The sequence below is a fragment of the Tupaia chinensis genome, unplaced genomic scaffold (assembly GCF_000334495.1).
Source record: "Tupaia chinensis unplaced genomic scaffold, TupChi_1.0 Scaffold000316_1, whole genome shotgun sequence".
NCBI lineage: Eukaryota > Metazoa > Chordata > Mammalia > Scandentia > Tupaiidae > Tupaia > Tupaia belangeri.
In genome coordinates, this window is record NW_006159809.1 from 4,647,321 (window position 1) to 4,662,930 (window position 15,610).

Below are 15,610 nucleotides of genomic sequence, written 5' to 3' on the forward strand. Positions count from 1 at the left end.
AGACTTCTATATAAATCATTCTGAGGGTTTGGAAAATCTGCCTGCACAGCATATTACAGAAAGCAGGCCTAAAAGTGTTGTTACTCATTAGTCTGCGCCTAATAATAATTATCATTGCAAGATATGAATAGTCTATTATTTTTAATAAGTTTAAGGGGTTTTTAAATTGTTTTGTTTTGTTCTGTTTTGCTTTTAATGGAGAGAGGTATGCTGTGGGAGGAAAAAATAAGAAAGGTTACAGGAATATTTTCTAGAAACACAAATGTTTAGAAGAAAAATAAGAACATCGAAGAACTTAAACAGGCATCAGATAGTAAAAAAAATGAGTCCTCAAGAAGCCCTTGCTAAAAAATAAATTAGAAATAATTATTGGTAACATTAATACATAAATATGCACAACTTTTCACCGAATTCTCAGTATACTTGCACATAAAAAGTTACACCACTTTTAGGTTTATTTTCCTAAAAAGTTATACCAGTCATGCCCCCTCAGAAAGGAGTCTAAATGTGCACATCATCCTGAGTTTTTCTACTCTCTTTTATTACGGTGTTTTTTATTGTGCAGTAATGAACGTTCTCTTAAGTAGCTGGCAGGGTGTAGAAGTGAATAGTCTTCATCTATTGTCCATCTATCCCGCTACATCTATTAAGAACCAATGGTTCCCAACTGAGGGATATTCTGTATGCCCAAGGGTCATTTAACAATCCCTAGAAACACTTTTCACTGTCATTAATTTGGGAGGAGGTAATGCTACTAGATGTAGTGAGTAGAGGCCAATGATGCTACCAAACATTCTAATACATACACAGGACAGCCTCCATAACAAAGAATGAGCCATATATATATATATATATATGTGTGTGTGTGTGTGTGTGTGTAATTTTATATAACATACATACACACACGTATGTGTATGTATGTGTGTATATACATGCACACACACATACACACATGCACACATGTGTATATATGTATGTTATATAAAATTATATATATGTTATATATATAATAGATGTGTATTTTATACATACTATATGGCTAGAGACTTATGGAGAAATAAATGTTTAATAGCAATTTCTTTCCCCTACAGCTTCCAAATGTATAAAGTAAAACTTTCTGAGCCATGGTGGTTATGGCAGCTGGGTTCTACATGGCCAACTACATGGTTCAGGCTTGAAAATCATGTTGGGCACACGTGTGTGTCCTAAATTCCTAAAGGAGGAAGATATTGAGGAGAAGGGATTGCAACATGACTGTGTCCCGCTGGGAGTTCTTTCTCATTTTGCTCTCCTCTCTCTCCCCAGTGACGACATGTGCCCTTTGGCAAGTTTAAAAGAAAAAACTTCTGTCACAGTCTTGATTTCAGTAAAATTTCACTCTATCAATGATTCAAAATATAGAACAGAGTAAGTAATACAAAAGAAAATGTAGAATGAAAAGATAAGTATTTAAGAGACTAGCAGATCTTCTTTACTAATTGAAAATGAGAGGAAACAAAAGGAAAAAAAATCAAGACTGTCTTGTCTCCCAGCTTTTAATTAATAATAAAGAAAAGGCATCGAAGGTTGACTAGGAAACTAAGAAAATGCTAACTCTTAAGAACTCGGGAAATAGGGCCAGCAGGTGGTGTAGTGGTTAAGGCGCTGGATTTCCATGTTGCTGAAAATCATGCTGGGCACATGTGCGTGCCCAAAATCCTGGGAGGAGAACGGAAGAGAAGGGATTGCAGTATGGCTATTCCCCCACGGGGTGATTTCTCATTTTCCCTATCACTGTCTGTCTCTGGTGGGCACACACACACTCTATGGCAAAAACCTAAAAAAAAAATAAAATAAAATAAAAAGAACTCAGGAAACCTATGAGCTTACCCGATTTTAGGAAACAGTTATTTTTAAATAGGCAAGGTGAATTCAAGGTGATGACAATGTTCACAATAAAACTATACAAAATACCATATTGCTAACATATTAGTATCTAAAAAGAGGTAACAATCATTCACAGAGATAGTAAGCCATAGGGAGGAAACTAGGTCTCTTGAGAGGGATGGAAAAAATTTCTGGGGACCAGCAGTTGGTGTAATGGTTATGTCACTGAACTCCCATGTAGTCAACTACAGTTTGAATCCCGGACCCAGTGGCTTAAACTCATGCCAGGCGCGTGTGCATGCGTGCCCAAGATCCCGAGAGGAGAATAGAGGAGAAGGGATTGCGGCGTGGCCATCCCCCCTGGGGAGGGGGGTGATTTCTCACTTTCTGTCTCTCTGTCTTTCTGGTGAGTGCATACGCCCTACACCAAAACCTCTCAAAACAAACAAACAAACAAACAAACAAACAAAACCTCTGGCTTTAACCCCTAACAGTTTTTAGAGTTAAAAGGTCAAAATAAGGGGCACTAAAATAGTATTAAATACTGCTACCAAGAACAAAGAGATAGAAAAACAAAATAATGATAGAGAATAGGAAATGACTGGTCAAAAGCCCAGCAGTCTAGTTTCTGTAAAGTGAAAGGAACTAACAAGCCCATCATTATAAAACTGCTATATAACTTAACCAATTTAACAAAACAGTATATGAGGTTGATTATTATTATTCCTCTTTTTTTTTTAGGCAGATGAAAAATGTGAACCTCGAGTCATTTGCTCAAGACACAAGGCTGCTAGCTAGAACTGGTTCTGGTTTCCAAATTTCTACGCTTTTTTTTACAGCTCCAAGCTGCATCACACTTACATAAATAAACAAGTAACTGTCCAAAAGAATAATGGGTAGATATGAAAGGGAAGTTTGAAGGAGTGACTCTTCTGAGACACAGATGAGAAGAGTAAGGAAGAAATCAACAAGTAGGCAAGACCTTTGAGAGCGAGTTGAGCCATATGGAAAGGTTATTGCCCTGTCTGGTTCCTTACTTACATAGTATTGAGTAATTCCTAGATCACAAGATAGAACTAAGATTGAAGGACAATACAGGGCATAATATCTTCCATAGATTGAAGAGAGTATACTTAAGGCCACTGTTAAGAGCAGATAAAATCTGGAATAGTGGTCAAAGTTAATTTTAGTACATTTTGTGTATGTGTATGTATTCATTTTAAAAATATATCTTAGCGGAACCAGCAGCTGGTGGGGTGGCTATGTCACTGGACTCCCAAGAAGTTGACTGCAGTTCGAGTCCCGTACCCGGTGGGTTAAACTCATGCCAGGAACATGTGAGTATGTTGGGCACATGTGCGTGTGTGCCCAAGATCCTGAGGGGAGAATGGAGGAGAGGGGATTGGATCGTGGCCATCACCCCCTGGGGGTGATTTCTCACTTTCTGTCTCTGTTTTTCTGGTGAGCACACACACACCCTATAGCAAAAACCTCTCTCTCTCTCAAAAACATCTTATCTACAAGAAAAGTTGATAAAGTCACAAGAGTAGTAGTATCTTAAAAAATAGAACGCGAGGGGCCAGCAGGTGCCGTGTTAGTTAAGGCACTGGGCTCCCACATAGCTTACCATGGTTCAAGTCCTGGACCTGGCAATTTACTTTCTCACCTTCTCTCTCTGTGTCTGTCTCTCTCTAGTGAGCACACATGTCCAATAGCAAATTAGAAAATAATAAAAATTGGGAACCAGCAGTTAGCATAATGGCTATGTCGCTGGACTCCCACGTAGTCGACCGCAGTTTGTGTCCCGGACCCAGTGGCTTAAAACTCACACTGGGTGCACGTGTGTGCGTGCCCAAGATCCCGGGAGGAGAATGGAGGAGAAGGGATTGCAGCATGACCATCCCCCCTGGGGGGTGATTTCTCGCTTTCTGTCTTTATGTCTCTCTCTGTCTGTCTGGTGAGTGCATGCGCCTTATAGCGAAAAACCTCTCAAAAAAAAAAAAGAAGAAATTAATAAAATTAATAAAATTAAAAATTAGTAATTCTAGAAAAAATAAAATGCAGGGACCAGCAGTTGGCAGAATGGCTATGTCACTGGACTCCCACGTAGTCGACCACGGTTCAAGTCCTGGACCCGGTGGCTTAAACTCACACCAGGCACATGTGTGTGCATGCCCAAGATCCCAAGAGGAGAATGGAGGAGAAGGGATTGCTGAGTGGCCAATCCCCCGGGGGGTGATTTCTCACTTTCTGTCTGTCTTTCTAGAGCATGCACACGCCCTATAGCAAAATCCTCTCCCAAAAATAAATAAATAAATATAGATAAAATGCTTAAGTTTTAAACTGATTTGTTTCAAAACCTTCACTACTGCCAAAATCCTCTAAAACTTTTAGCTTGGTTTCACCAAGAATAGTTAAACAGGGAGAGGGAGTGTGGGAGTTTCTACATGGTAGCTCAGAAGATAACAATAGATAAGATTTGCTGAATGATCATGAGTTATTTCCTTAATCCTCTAAATGTCAACTATAAAATGGGGATGATAATAATCCCTAACAATCCTACAGGACTGACTGAAGGACTAAATGAACTCATGTATATATGTAAACCTCTTAGGACAGTATTTGAGCAAAGAGCTATCATTTTATCCCCACTATTTTCAGATTTTAAGTGAGAATTAAACAATGCTACTCCAGAAAACAAAAATAAAACTAACTTCATGGGGGACCAGCAGTTAATGTAATGGCTATGTCACTGAACTCCCATGTAGCTGAATGCATGGGAGTCTCAGACCTGGTGGCTTAAACTCACACTGGGTGCGTGTGCATGAGTGCCCAAGATCCCGAGAGGAGAATGGAGGAGAAGGGATTGAGGCATGGCTATCCTCCTGGGGTGATTTTTCGCTTTCTGTCTGTCTCTGTCTTTCTGGTGAGCGCATGCACCCTACAGCAAAAAACAACAACAAAAAAAACACTTAATGAGTCTCTATATTGCAATTTTTAATAAACTCAATAAACGATAAATAGAAAGAAAAACTGATTAGAATATCTTTGCTCATTTGTAATAAAACAAGTACCTTTATAATGACATACTGACCTTATACACAGGAAAACAGAAAAAGGGAAGCAACATCTCATACACCACATTTATTATCTAACTGTATTTAATGAGTAAAAAGGATGTGAGGATATACTATAAGGCAGTGGGACTCAGCTTAGACTGATAGTATCAGACAGGAGAGGATGGGCAAAGGATTTGAGGAACACTAAAGCTGAGGGTCAAGGCAAATGAAGTCTTGTACAAAAGAAAGGTTGAGGGTACCAAGCCCCACATGGGAAAGGTCCTGAGTTCATACCCAGGCACATGCACATGTGTTCATGATCCAGGCAGCTGAGAGACGGAGTCTCAGGTCACAGCATGAACCTGGATGGGAGTGGTGCCTGTGGGTCTCCACTTATCTCTGTCATGGTAGAAACAAACAAACAAAAAAAAGGTGTGTGGGGAGGGCAGTTTCCATGGCCTTGTTGTTAAGGCAGCCAGATTTCACATGGCTGACTCCATGGTTCCATGGTTCACATTCTGGCCTCTGCAGACTGAAGAATATGTCAGGCGCATGTGTGTGTGTCCCCTATAGGTTGGAGAAACAGAGAAGAGGGGATTGCAGCATGACCATGCTCCACTGGGGTGGTGATTTCTCCTTCTCTCTCTGACAAGGAACATGTCCTCTGGCAAATTAAAAAAAAAAAAAAAAAAGTTGACAATATTTTTTTAGCGCCCAGAACTATCACTTTTTAGTACACACACAAAGATAATAATGATATAAGCAGATGGAGGGAATGTATATATACATGAGTATGTGGCTTGTCTAGAAGGAGGTAGTTTCCTTGAGGACAGTGGCTGATTTGGACATTAAGTACCCTGGTATCCTGTCTGGGAAAACACTGGTTATTGTAATTTTCAAGATGCTTCTTAACTGAAATCCTCTAGGCGCTTCTAAACAGAAATAGTTGAACATTCCAGAGCCTATACCAAGGTTTATATACTGAAGACAAGAAGACAATTATTAAAATGACCCCATAAATGGGTTTGATCTTAACACTGTCCCAAAGACTCCTGCTAGCACAACTTGAAAGAGTGGGATGTTTCAGGATAAAAGGACTGGGATATCCAAAGAATAGCCTTTTCCAAGATACCAAAGAAACCACTAAGTCTTAAAGCCTAAGAAATATAACATTTCTTTTGTGCCTATCTCTAGCAAATTAATGGATCGTATTCCAAGAAAACAGATAAAAACCAGGTTACAAGTCACAATTTGATATTAGAGGATATAAATAAACCATTTACTTTGATTATTATTTTTCAATTCCAATATTCTTTTCCTCATCCGTAAGAAAAGTAAAATAGGAGAGGCAAAAACACAGTCCTCTGAGATGTCAACTAACTTGAGCTATGAAAAATTACTTCTAGAGAAGAAGATTCCTGGGACCAGCAGTTAGCGTAATGGCTATGTCGCTGGACTCCCACATAGTCGACCACGGTTCGCACCCTGGACCTGGTGGCTTAAAACTCACGCTGGGCGCATGTGCATGTGTGCCTAAGATCCCAAGAGGAGAATGGAGGAGAAGGGATTGCGGCGTGGCCAACCCCCCAGGGGGGTGATTTCTCGCTTTCTGTCTGTGTCCCTGTCTGTCTGGTGAGCGCACACGCCCTATAGCAAAAATCTCTCCAAAAAAAAAAAAAGAAGATTCCTCATGGCTCCTGAGAATTAGTTACTTCAGGGAAAAAAGAGAAATGAAGATTTTCTACTGATAATTGAGCCTCCAGCCCACAAACTTGAGTGGAAAGGCAAGGGACAGGCCTTCAGAAGAAGATTCTTCATGGCTCCTGAGAACTAGTGATTTCAGGGAAAAAAGAAAAATGAAGATTTTCTACTGACAATTGAGCCTCCAGCCCACAAACCTGAGTGGTAGGGAGCCCCTTAAGCCTTCTCTCTGTCTCTGTCTGTGTCTCTCTCTGCCTCTGTCTTCTCATTTTTTTGGTAATTTTTCCTTTTTAAAAGTTTTTAAGGTAAAGTATTTTCTGGGCTTTCAGTCCCTCCTTTATCTTGTTAATAATCCCCTCTCCCCAGGACCAGCAGTTAACATAATGGCTATGTCGCTGGACTCCCATGTAGTAGACCACGGTTCAAATCCTAGACCTGGAAGCTTAAACTCACGCCAGGCGCGTGTGCATGTGTGCCCAAGATCCCGAGAGGAGAATGAAGGAGAAGAGATTATGGCATGTCCATTCCCCCTGGGGGGGTGATTTCTAACTTTCTGTCTCTCTGTCTTTCTGGTGAGCGCACACACCCTATAGAAAAAAAAAAAACTCTCCAAAAAAATGGAAAAAAAAAAATAATAATCCCTTCTCCCCCTCCCACCCAGGAGAGGCAAGGGGAAGGCCTTCAGAAGAAGATTCCTCATGGCTCCTGAGAACTAGTAATTTCTATTTTTTGCTTTTTTAAAAAATAATATTTTTTAGTTGTTTATTTTTTCCCTTTTTTTCCTGTTTCTTTGTTGTTGTTGTTTCTCTCTCTGTTTCCTTTTCTATTTCTTTTCTCTCTCTGCTCTTCAATCTCCATTCACTGTGTTTCTAGATGGATCTAAGGAAACTACAGCCAAACATACACATACTACTAGGGTTAACATATTCTCACTATCTACTGAGTCTGCTGTGCAAAGGGATCAAAACGGAATAGCAAAGAGATTCCAGATCACCTCTTTCTGCATGCTCCTGAACCCTCAGATTGAACTTCAAGAATTTGAAAGAAACACACAACCCATCAGATGACTAGAAATCACTGCAGGGCCACAAGAAATATGGGAAAGCAAAAAAAAAATATCTCCTCCAAGAGAAAAGAATAGCTACTCTTCATCCACAGATAGTACAATGGAACTCACTGAAATGTCTGATAAAGAATTTAAAATATCCATAGTGACAAAATTAACAGAGATGCAAGAGAAGAGAAACAATGAACTCTAGAAGATGCAGGAAAGAAGAGCTGACAAGTTCCAGAAGGTGAGAAAGTTCTTACACAAGCTGAAAGAGGAAATACACACCATAAAAAATAATCAAATGGAAGGCTATAATACAGGATATCAGAACCTCCCTTGAAAGTATCAAAAGCAGACTAGATCATGCAGAAAACTGAATCTCAGATGTAGAAGACAGAATCGCTGGCCTAGAAAAATTCACCACGAAGACTGAGAAAATTGCCCCCCAGAAATGAGAATAATATATGAGAAATACTAGATATCATTAAATGTCCAAACATCCAGATAATCGGTATCCCAGAAGGTGAAGAGACTAATAAGAGCATTGATAATCTATTCCATGAAATCCTTAAAGAAAACTTTCCAAACCTAGAGAGGAATTTAAGATCCAGACCCAAGAAATGCAAAGGAACCCTAAAAGAATCAACCCAAGAAAATCTTCTCCAAGACACATTCTAGTCAGATTGACCAAAGTCACAGACAAAGACAAGATACTAAGATTGGCAAGAGAGAAACGTCAAGTTACCTAACAAAGGATACTCCATCAGGCTAACAGCAGACCATCAGAAACAATGTAAGCAAAGAATGGGAAAATATACTCAAAGTGTTACATGAAAAATAATTTCAAACAATACTATACTGGCAAAGAGCATTCTCAGATAAACAAAACCTGGAAGAATTTATCAACACCAGACCAGCTCTCCAAGAAGTTCTAAATGGAGTGCTATACCAGGAAAACTAAATACAGACACACAGAAATGAGAGTTCAAAAACAATTAAGAAAATGGTCAACTTAATGTGGTAGGGACAAGTCTGGAATTGAATGTTACCTTCCAGAATTTAAATGGAAAGACTGGACCACAACAGAAGATAAAGTACATGAGACTGAACTGGTGAAACAGAATCTTAGGACTTTTGACTAAAACATTACTTTCTTCTATGCTTTGTTTTCGAGATTTAAGGTTTTTTGTCTCCTCTTGAACTGTCAATAGATTCATGTACCTACTACTTGAACAGAATCCTAACTTGTTTCATGGTTTTATGTCTTAAGCAGAGTTCTTTTTAACATTTTTTTATTTTGATTTATTAAAGCTAAAACTGCTTTTCTTGAAATTAAAAACACGTATTTAAAAAAACAGCTATTTAATGACCACAAAAAGCTATATAGCCTCAGGTAGGTGCTACTTTATATTATATTCATTCTATTCATGCCTAAAGTTAGACATGTGTTCAGAAATATGTATGTATCAGCTGAACTTGCTATTAAAAGTAGCTAGATTAATTAAGATATTTTGTGAGACAATAAAAAGTGTGTGGGAGGAAGGAATGGAAAGCAACTGTAGATATCAGAGAGAGTTTGGGAAGAGGATGGGAAATGACAGGGTGAGAAATAGGTAGGGAGATACACACACACACACACACACACACACACACACACACATTTCTGAAATAAGAAATGGAACATTCTTTGTCCATATTTTGTATGCTGTGATGATGCTCAGTGAATAAATGTAAAATTAAAAAAAAAAAAAGTAAAGTAAAATAGAAAAACTTACAGGATCTTCAAAATTGCTCTCCTCCTGAGATGGTTGCCAGTGCAGGGAGCTGTCACAGATATCTAGATCACCAAGCACATGTTCTAAAGCTGCCAGGTCAGTGTACTCACCAGTCAAGTCATACTGGTCACAGGTCTGAGAAAAAGTAAAAAGTAAAAACAAATAATACCATTTCCTGAAACAATACTGGAGGAGACTATGTTTCCCACAACTTTCATTTTATTGGAACTCACCTCTCCTTGTAGTTCAGCGACACTTTCACTGCACACAACAGCATTTCGATCTAGGCTACAGCATTCGGTATCATCATCCGTAATGACGTCCAACTCAGCCTTTCCCTGCAGGCCCTCTACAAAATAGGAGTCACTTTGCTTAACTGTATGAACAGTAAAACTGTTCTCTACTCTCACAGGCCAAGGAATTTCACCTTGGCCTACATCAGCTTTCAGCAATGTCTCTTGGCCAACTGCAATTACTGATGCATCACTGGTCAGAGGTAAAGCACCTTATGACTTTGCATCACATGTAACCAAGTTTGCTGAAAAGCTGCTTCCTACAGCTACAGATAGACCTTCAATGCTGTCACTAGAGTTTACATCCTTACCCAAATTATAGTCTGAGGAATCTGCAAATTCTTCAAAGGTGTGCTGCTTTAAATCTTGTAAAACCAAAGAATCTGAAGTTGATACTTTCACTGGATAAAAAATGTTTGAAGATCCTACCTTCTCTGCAAGGTCAAGAGCAGAAACAGACTTTATCTTCCCATTAGGAAGAAATGGTTCATTGTGTATATCACACTGAAATACAGTTGACTGTATTTTGCCAAAAGCCTGGTTATAAGATTTTTCATTTAAAGAAGCGGATGATTTAAACTCTAGAATAACAGAAAGTGGCTTAAAGGGCATTTCTTGAGGACCATTAGGGGGTGATTTTAAATTTGGAAACCAGTATAGGGAGCTATCATCATCATCTTTTTTATACAACAATGATTTTGAAGCTGCTGGTTCAAACACCCCAGGAGTAGATTGATAGTTAGGATGCTTAAGCTTATCAAAGAAAGAATTTTCATCACTGTAATTTAATGGGGAAAGATCTCGATTTTTTGATTCTCTTTCTTGGTTGTCATCTGTTAAAGATTTATGGATGTCAGTTTGGATTTCATTTACTGTACTCTCTTTCCCGGAAGGCTCAATGGAGGCAATAACTGCCTCAAAGGCTACATTTTCAGTAGCATGAACATTTTTCTCACCAAAAATAGAAGTTGCCTTTTGGGTTCTTTCCTCTTGAAAATACAGCTGTTCTGATGTCTCATCCAAGTTGGATTTAACAGTCGGAAGAGGACCATCAAAAGCCTCCATCTTAGAGGTATCATGTCTCCCGGAGAGTATATGTGCTTCTGAAACTTTTACAGAATTATCAGGAACTATAACATTCCCAACATACTGTATTTCTGAAGACCTGAGATGCACCTCTGAATTATTTCTAGTCTTATTTTGTTCAAAATATTGAGGTATTTCTTCCTGTAGACTTTCATTTCTTTCATTACCCTCCAAAGAATCCATCTCTTTTTTCACCCCATTCTCAGATGGAGCCCTTAAATAAACACTGTTAGAACGACTGTCAGACACCAAGGGGACCCCTTTTTCTCTTCTTTCCAACAAACATCGCGGGAAAGAATATGACGTTTTATTATTATGATGGGAAGCAACTTCATGTGGAAAAGAAACATGATCTTTCCTGGTTAGAGGTGCTTCTGAATCATGTGAAGTTTCCTGTGTGCTCCATGATGTGGAGGAAAAGGGGACACTAAAATTGTTAGTTCCCTTGGACATTTTATTTTTATCAATTGTGTCAGATGAATCCGAAAAAAAATCATAGTCCTTACTGGTTAAATACGTTTCTGCCTGCTGTAAAGCTTCCTGTTTCTCATACTCCCCATATGAACAAGAAGCATCAAAACTATCATTTCTTTTGCCAGTTATGTTTTCATCACTTATATCAGATGAAGTTGAAACTGAACTTTGATGTTTATCACCTAAATTGCTTTCTGGTTGCTGTACATCTTTTTGTGTCTTCCATAAATAAAGACCATCAAAACTGTCAGAGTCTTTGGGGGTTTTTGTTTCATTAACTGTATCGGATGAAATAGTCTCACTAGTCCCTTGTTCGGGAGGTAAAAAAGAGCGCTGAGAATCAACACCTATGCCACCTACAAGTGGATGCTGAGACACACTAAAGCAACTGTTAACTGTTAAGTCTGAAGCTACTTCAGAGGTTGCCTGGAATAAAGCTTCACGAACTTCCGATGGTCGAGAAAACCATTCAGTGTCTTCAGACTTATCAGGAATTGCCCTGAAAATATAAATAATAAATAAATAATACATTAAAATATTTAATTTTTAGGTATTAATAGGGAAATACAAAACTGATATGCTGCTCAATAAATCAAGTTTATTTTAAAAGTGTACTGAAAAACAAAGTTCTTCTAATTCCAAATTCCTTTAAGGCAGCAAATGATCGAACAAAGCATTTTTGTACCCAAGGTAAATTATCAGTCTATGACACTGATGTTATCTCAGGCTTCTCAAAAAATGATAAACAGGGACCAGTAGTTAGCATAAAGGCTATGTCACTGGACTCCCATGTAGTCGACTGCAATACGAGTCCTGGACCTGGCGGCTTAAACTCACGCCGGGTGCATGTGCGTCTGTGCCCAAAATCCCAAGAGGAGAATGGAAGATAAGGGACTGCGGAGTGGCCATCCCCCCTGGGGGGTGATTTCTCGCTTTCTGTCTGCCTTTCTCTGTCTTTCTGGCAAGCGCATGCACCCTATAGCAAAAAGAACTCTCCCCAAAAAAAGAAAAAAATAAATAAACACAGAATCTGATCTTCACATTGCCCAAAAAATTATTTTAAATGAAAAATTCAATATAGTCTTTAAATGTTTATCTATCATGATTTAACATTCATTTAATATGTTTTAATTCATTTACTATCCTTTATTATGCTCTTGAAAACCACTCAAGAAGTGATCTAGGGAACCAGCAGTTAGTGTAATGGCTATGTTGTTGGACTCCCATGTAGTCGACCGTGGTTTGCGTCCTGGACCGGTGGCTTAAAACTCATGCTGGGCACATGTGCGTGCGTGCCCAGGATCCCGAGAGGAGATTGGAGGAGAAGGGATTGTGGCGTGACCATCCCCTCTGGGGGATGATTTCTCGCTTTCTGTCTCTCTGTCTCTCTCTGCCTGTCTGGCAAGCGCACGTGCCCTATAGCAAAAAAAACCTCTCCAAAAAAAAGAAGTGATCTACTCCCAAAATACAACAGGAACTTAATCACTAAGAATCTAATATGTGCAGAGCACTTTTCATATAGTAAGTATAAGGCAATATAGAGCTTAAGGGCTAAGGTTACATTTTACTTTCTAAACATCTATAATTGATAATTTAAGGTAAGGTTGTTTGTTTTTTTCAGTTCTAAAAAAAAAGAAAACCTAGGACCAGCAGATGGAGGAATGGCTATGTCACTGGATTCCCATGTAGTTGTCTACAATTCGGGTCCCAGATCTGGCAGCTTAAAAAAAATTCATGGCAGGCTTGTATGCGAGTGTGCCCAAAATCCATGGAGGAGAAGGGATTGCAGAGTGACTATCACTGCCCCCCACCCCGGGAGTGGGGTGAATTTCTCTCTTTACGTCTCTCTGGCGAACGCACATACCTTATAGCAAAAATTTCTCTTAAAATTTTTTTAAAATTTTTGGATAATTCTGAATATATTTTGAAGAACTCTAGTATTTTTGCCCATATTATGACTATTTTAAAAACAATTAATTCAGAATATCTGTTAATAAAGTCTTGTTACTTCATATTCATATTCCTACAGGTAAGAAGAGCTAACTAGGCTCATCCATAATCAGCTGACTAACATGACAGTCTCAAACAAATTGGTGACCTGGAATTAAATGCTTTTTGCAGAATGAGGGTTAAAGAGAAGAAAGGGGTGGGAAGGGATAATGGGTAGCAGATGGGGAGGTTTATAAAAAGGAAAATCCAGGATGTTTTCTAAATTAGAATATGCCTGAAATGCTAGAATACATTAAAAATTATTTTTAAATAAACTGTCACCTGGCTCATCTCTACACATACATTACTGTGCCAGATTAATACACATCATGTCTTAATTTAGGGCCTTACCTTCAGAGTGTGTGTCAAGAATATCTAACCTTCATACCAAAGGTCTATCTTAGCCTGAAGTCATTAGTATTAGTAACAACTCAGAACACGAAGAGAGTAGAAAAGGTACATAGAAATAAATTAATTAACCTACCTCAGAGGTGCAAAATCTAGATCACTTTGGTGAAATAAGGAATCAGGCCCAAACTCCTGGTCTTGAGTCATACATGTCAGCAAAGGCAAATCAGGAGAAGCAAAGCTATCTTGTATAACTGTAAAGTTTCAAATATAAAAATACTGAATAATGCCTAAAATCGATTGTCTAGCTTACTCACATAATACCTTAAAGCACCTAGATATGCTATCATCTGGAAGTTTCTACAAGCATTAGACTAATAATATGTAACAACTGCAGTTACCACTTATTGAGGCCTGACAAAGTCCAGACACTTAATATATACTATATCACTTAATATTCATGATAACCAGGACCAGCAGATGGCATAATGGTTATGTCATTGGACTCCCACGTAGTCGATTGTTGTTCCAGTCATGGACTCCGTGGCTACAAACTCACTCTGTGTACCCCATTTCTACCACTACAACACTGGAATAAACAATGAATCACACAGCTCTTCCATAAGAATTCAATACAGGGAACCAGCAGTTAGCGTAATGGCTATGTCGCTGGACTCCCACGTAGTCGACCACGGTTCACGTCCTAGACCCGGTGGCTTAAAACTCACGCCGGGCGCGTGTGCGTGCGTGTCCAAGATCCCGAGAGGAGAATGGAGGAGAAGGGATTGCGGCGTGACCGTCCCCCCTGGGGGGTGATTTCTCGCTTTCTGTCTCTCTGTCTCTTTCTGTCTGTCTGGCGAGCGCACGCGCCCTATAGCAAAAATCTCTCAAAAAAAAAAAAAAAAAAAAATCCAATACAGCCACTGATCCGACAGGAGGCGCTGCCCAGAAGGCAAATATAAGCTATAGGGAGTGGCTCCAAAACTGATTTGACAGGAGGTGCGACCCAGGTGATAATGCTAGAGATTAGGAGGCTACTGCTAACACAGATAAAGCCTCATTTGCTCATCCCATCCACCACACTCTGCACCAGCAGACAGACACCAGTCCAGCCCCCAGAGGCCCCCAGGCACTTCTCTGCAGTCTGAGGGTTGGGAACCTCTGCTTACAGGACAGTTATTACTATACATATATTATAAATGTAGAAACATAACTACATAACTTAAGAAGCATTAATTTGTCTACATTCAAGTAGCTTAAGAGCCAGAATGAGGCAAATGCTCTTAACTACTGGGCTGTTAGAAAAGTCATGACGTGTTTTGCTATGCAAAAATGCATCATTAGTTTTCTAACAAGCCAACATTATGAGTGTTCCTTTCTATATTAAGTAATTTAAAACTATACCATATATCAAAGTATAGTCCAGAATCCTAAGATATACTTTGCCAAGAGTCAAAATTATCTTCAAAATACTACTTGAGATATGATTTGTTTTATTCATTCTCATTCTCACAGAGGGTATACTGGCATTTTCCAGAACTACATGATGTATGACATATCATCAGATTGAATACTGAAGCAGATATGAGTCTGGCTGCTCTACATTAAGTCAGACAATAACAGTTTTTTGGATTTTTCCCCCTTAATGAAAACAAGCCCAGGGACCAGCAGTTAGCTTAATGGCTATGTCGCTGGACTCCCACGCAGTCAGTCGACTGCAGTTCGCGTCCCGGACCCAGTGGCTTAAAACTCACGCCAGGCGCGTGTGGGTTCGTGCCCAAGATCCCAAGAGAAGAATGGAGGAGAGGGGATTGTGGCGTGACCATCCCCCCTGGAGGTGATTTCTCGCTTTCTGTCTCTATGTCTCTCCCTGTCTGTCCGGCTAGCGCACGCGCCCTGTAGCGAAAACCTCTCCAAAAAAAAAAAAAAAAAAACTGCCGCCAGGCATGGGTGCAAGGGGTCCCCAAG

The 15,610-nt window shown here is 39.3% G+C and overlaps 1 protein-coding gene across 1 annotated transcript in view; it reads right to left on the reverse strand.

Moving 5' to 3' along the window:
* ALMS1 (ALMS1 centrosome and basal body associated protein) overlaps positions 1-15,610 on the reverse strand; it is a 187,109-nt gene that overhangs the window by 143,255 nt on the left and 28,244 nt on the right. The window contains exons 3-6 of the mRNA XM_027772964.1: positions 13,779-13,896; positions 11,338-11,804; positions 9,686-9,801; positions 9,453-9,587 (exon numbers count right to left, since the gene is read on the reverse strand). Of these exons, the coding sequence (XP_027628765.1) occupies positions 9,453-9,587; positions 9,686-9,801; positions 11,338-11,804; positions 13,779-13,896 (836 nt within the window). The remainder of the gene's footprint in view (positions 1-9,452; positions 9,588-9,685; positions 9,802-11,337; positions 11,805-13,778; positions 13,897-15,610) is intronic.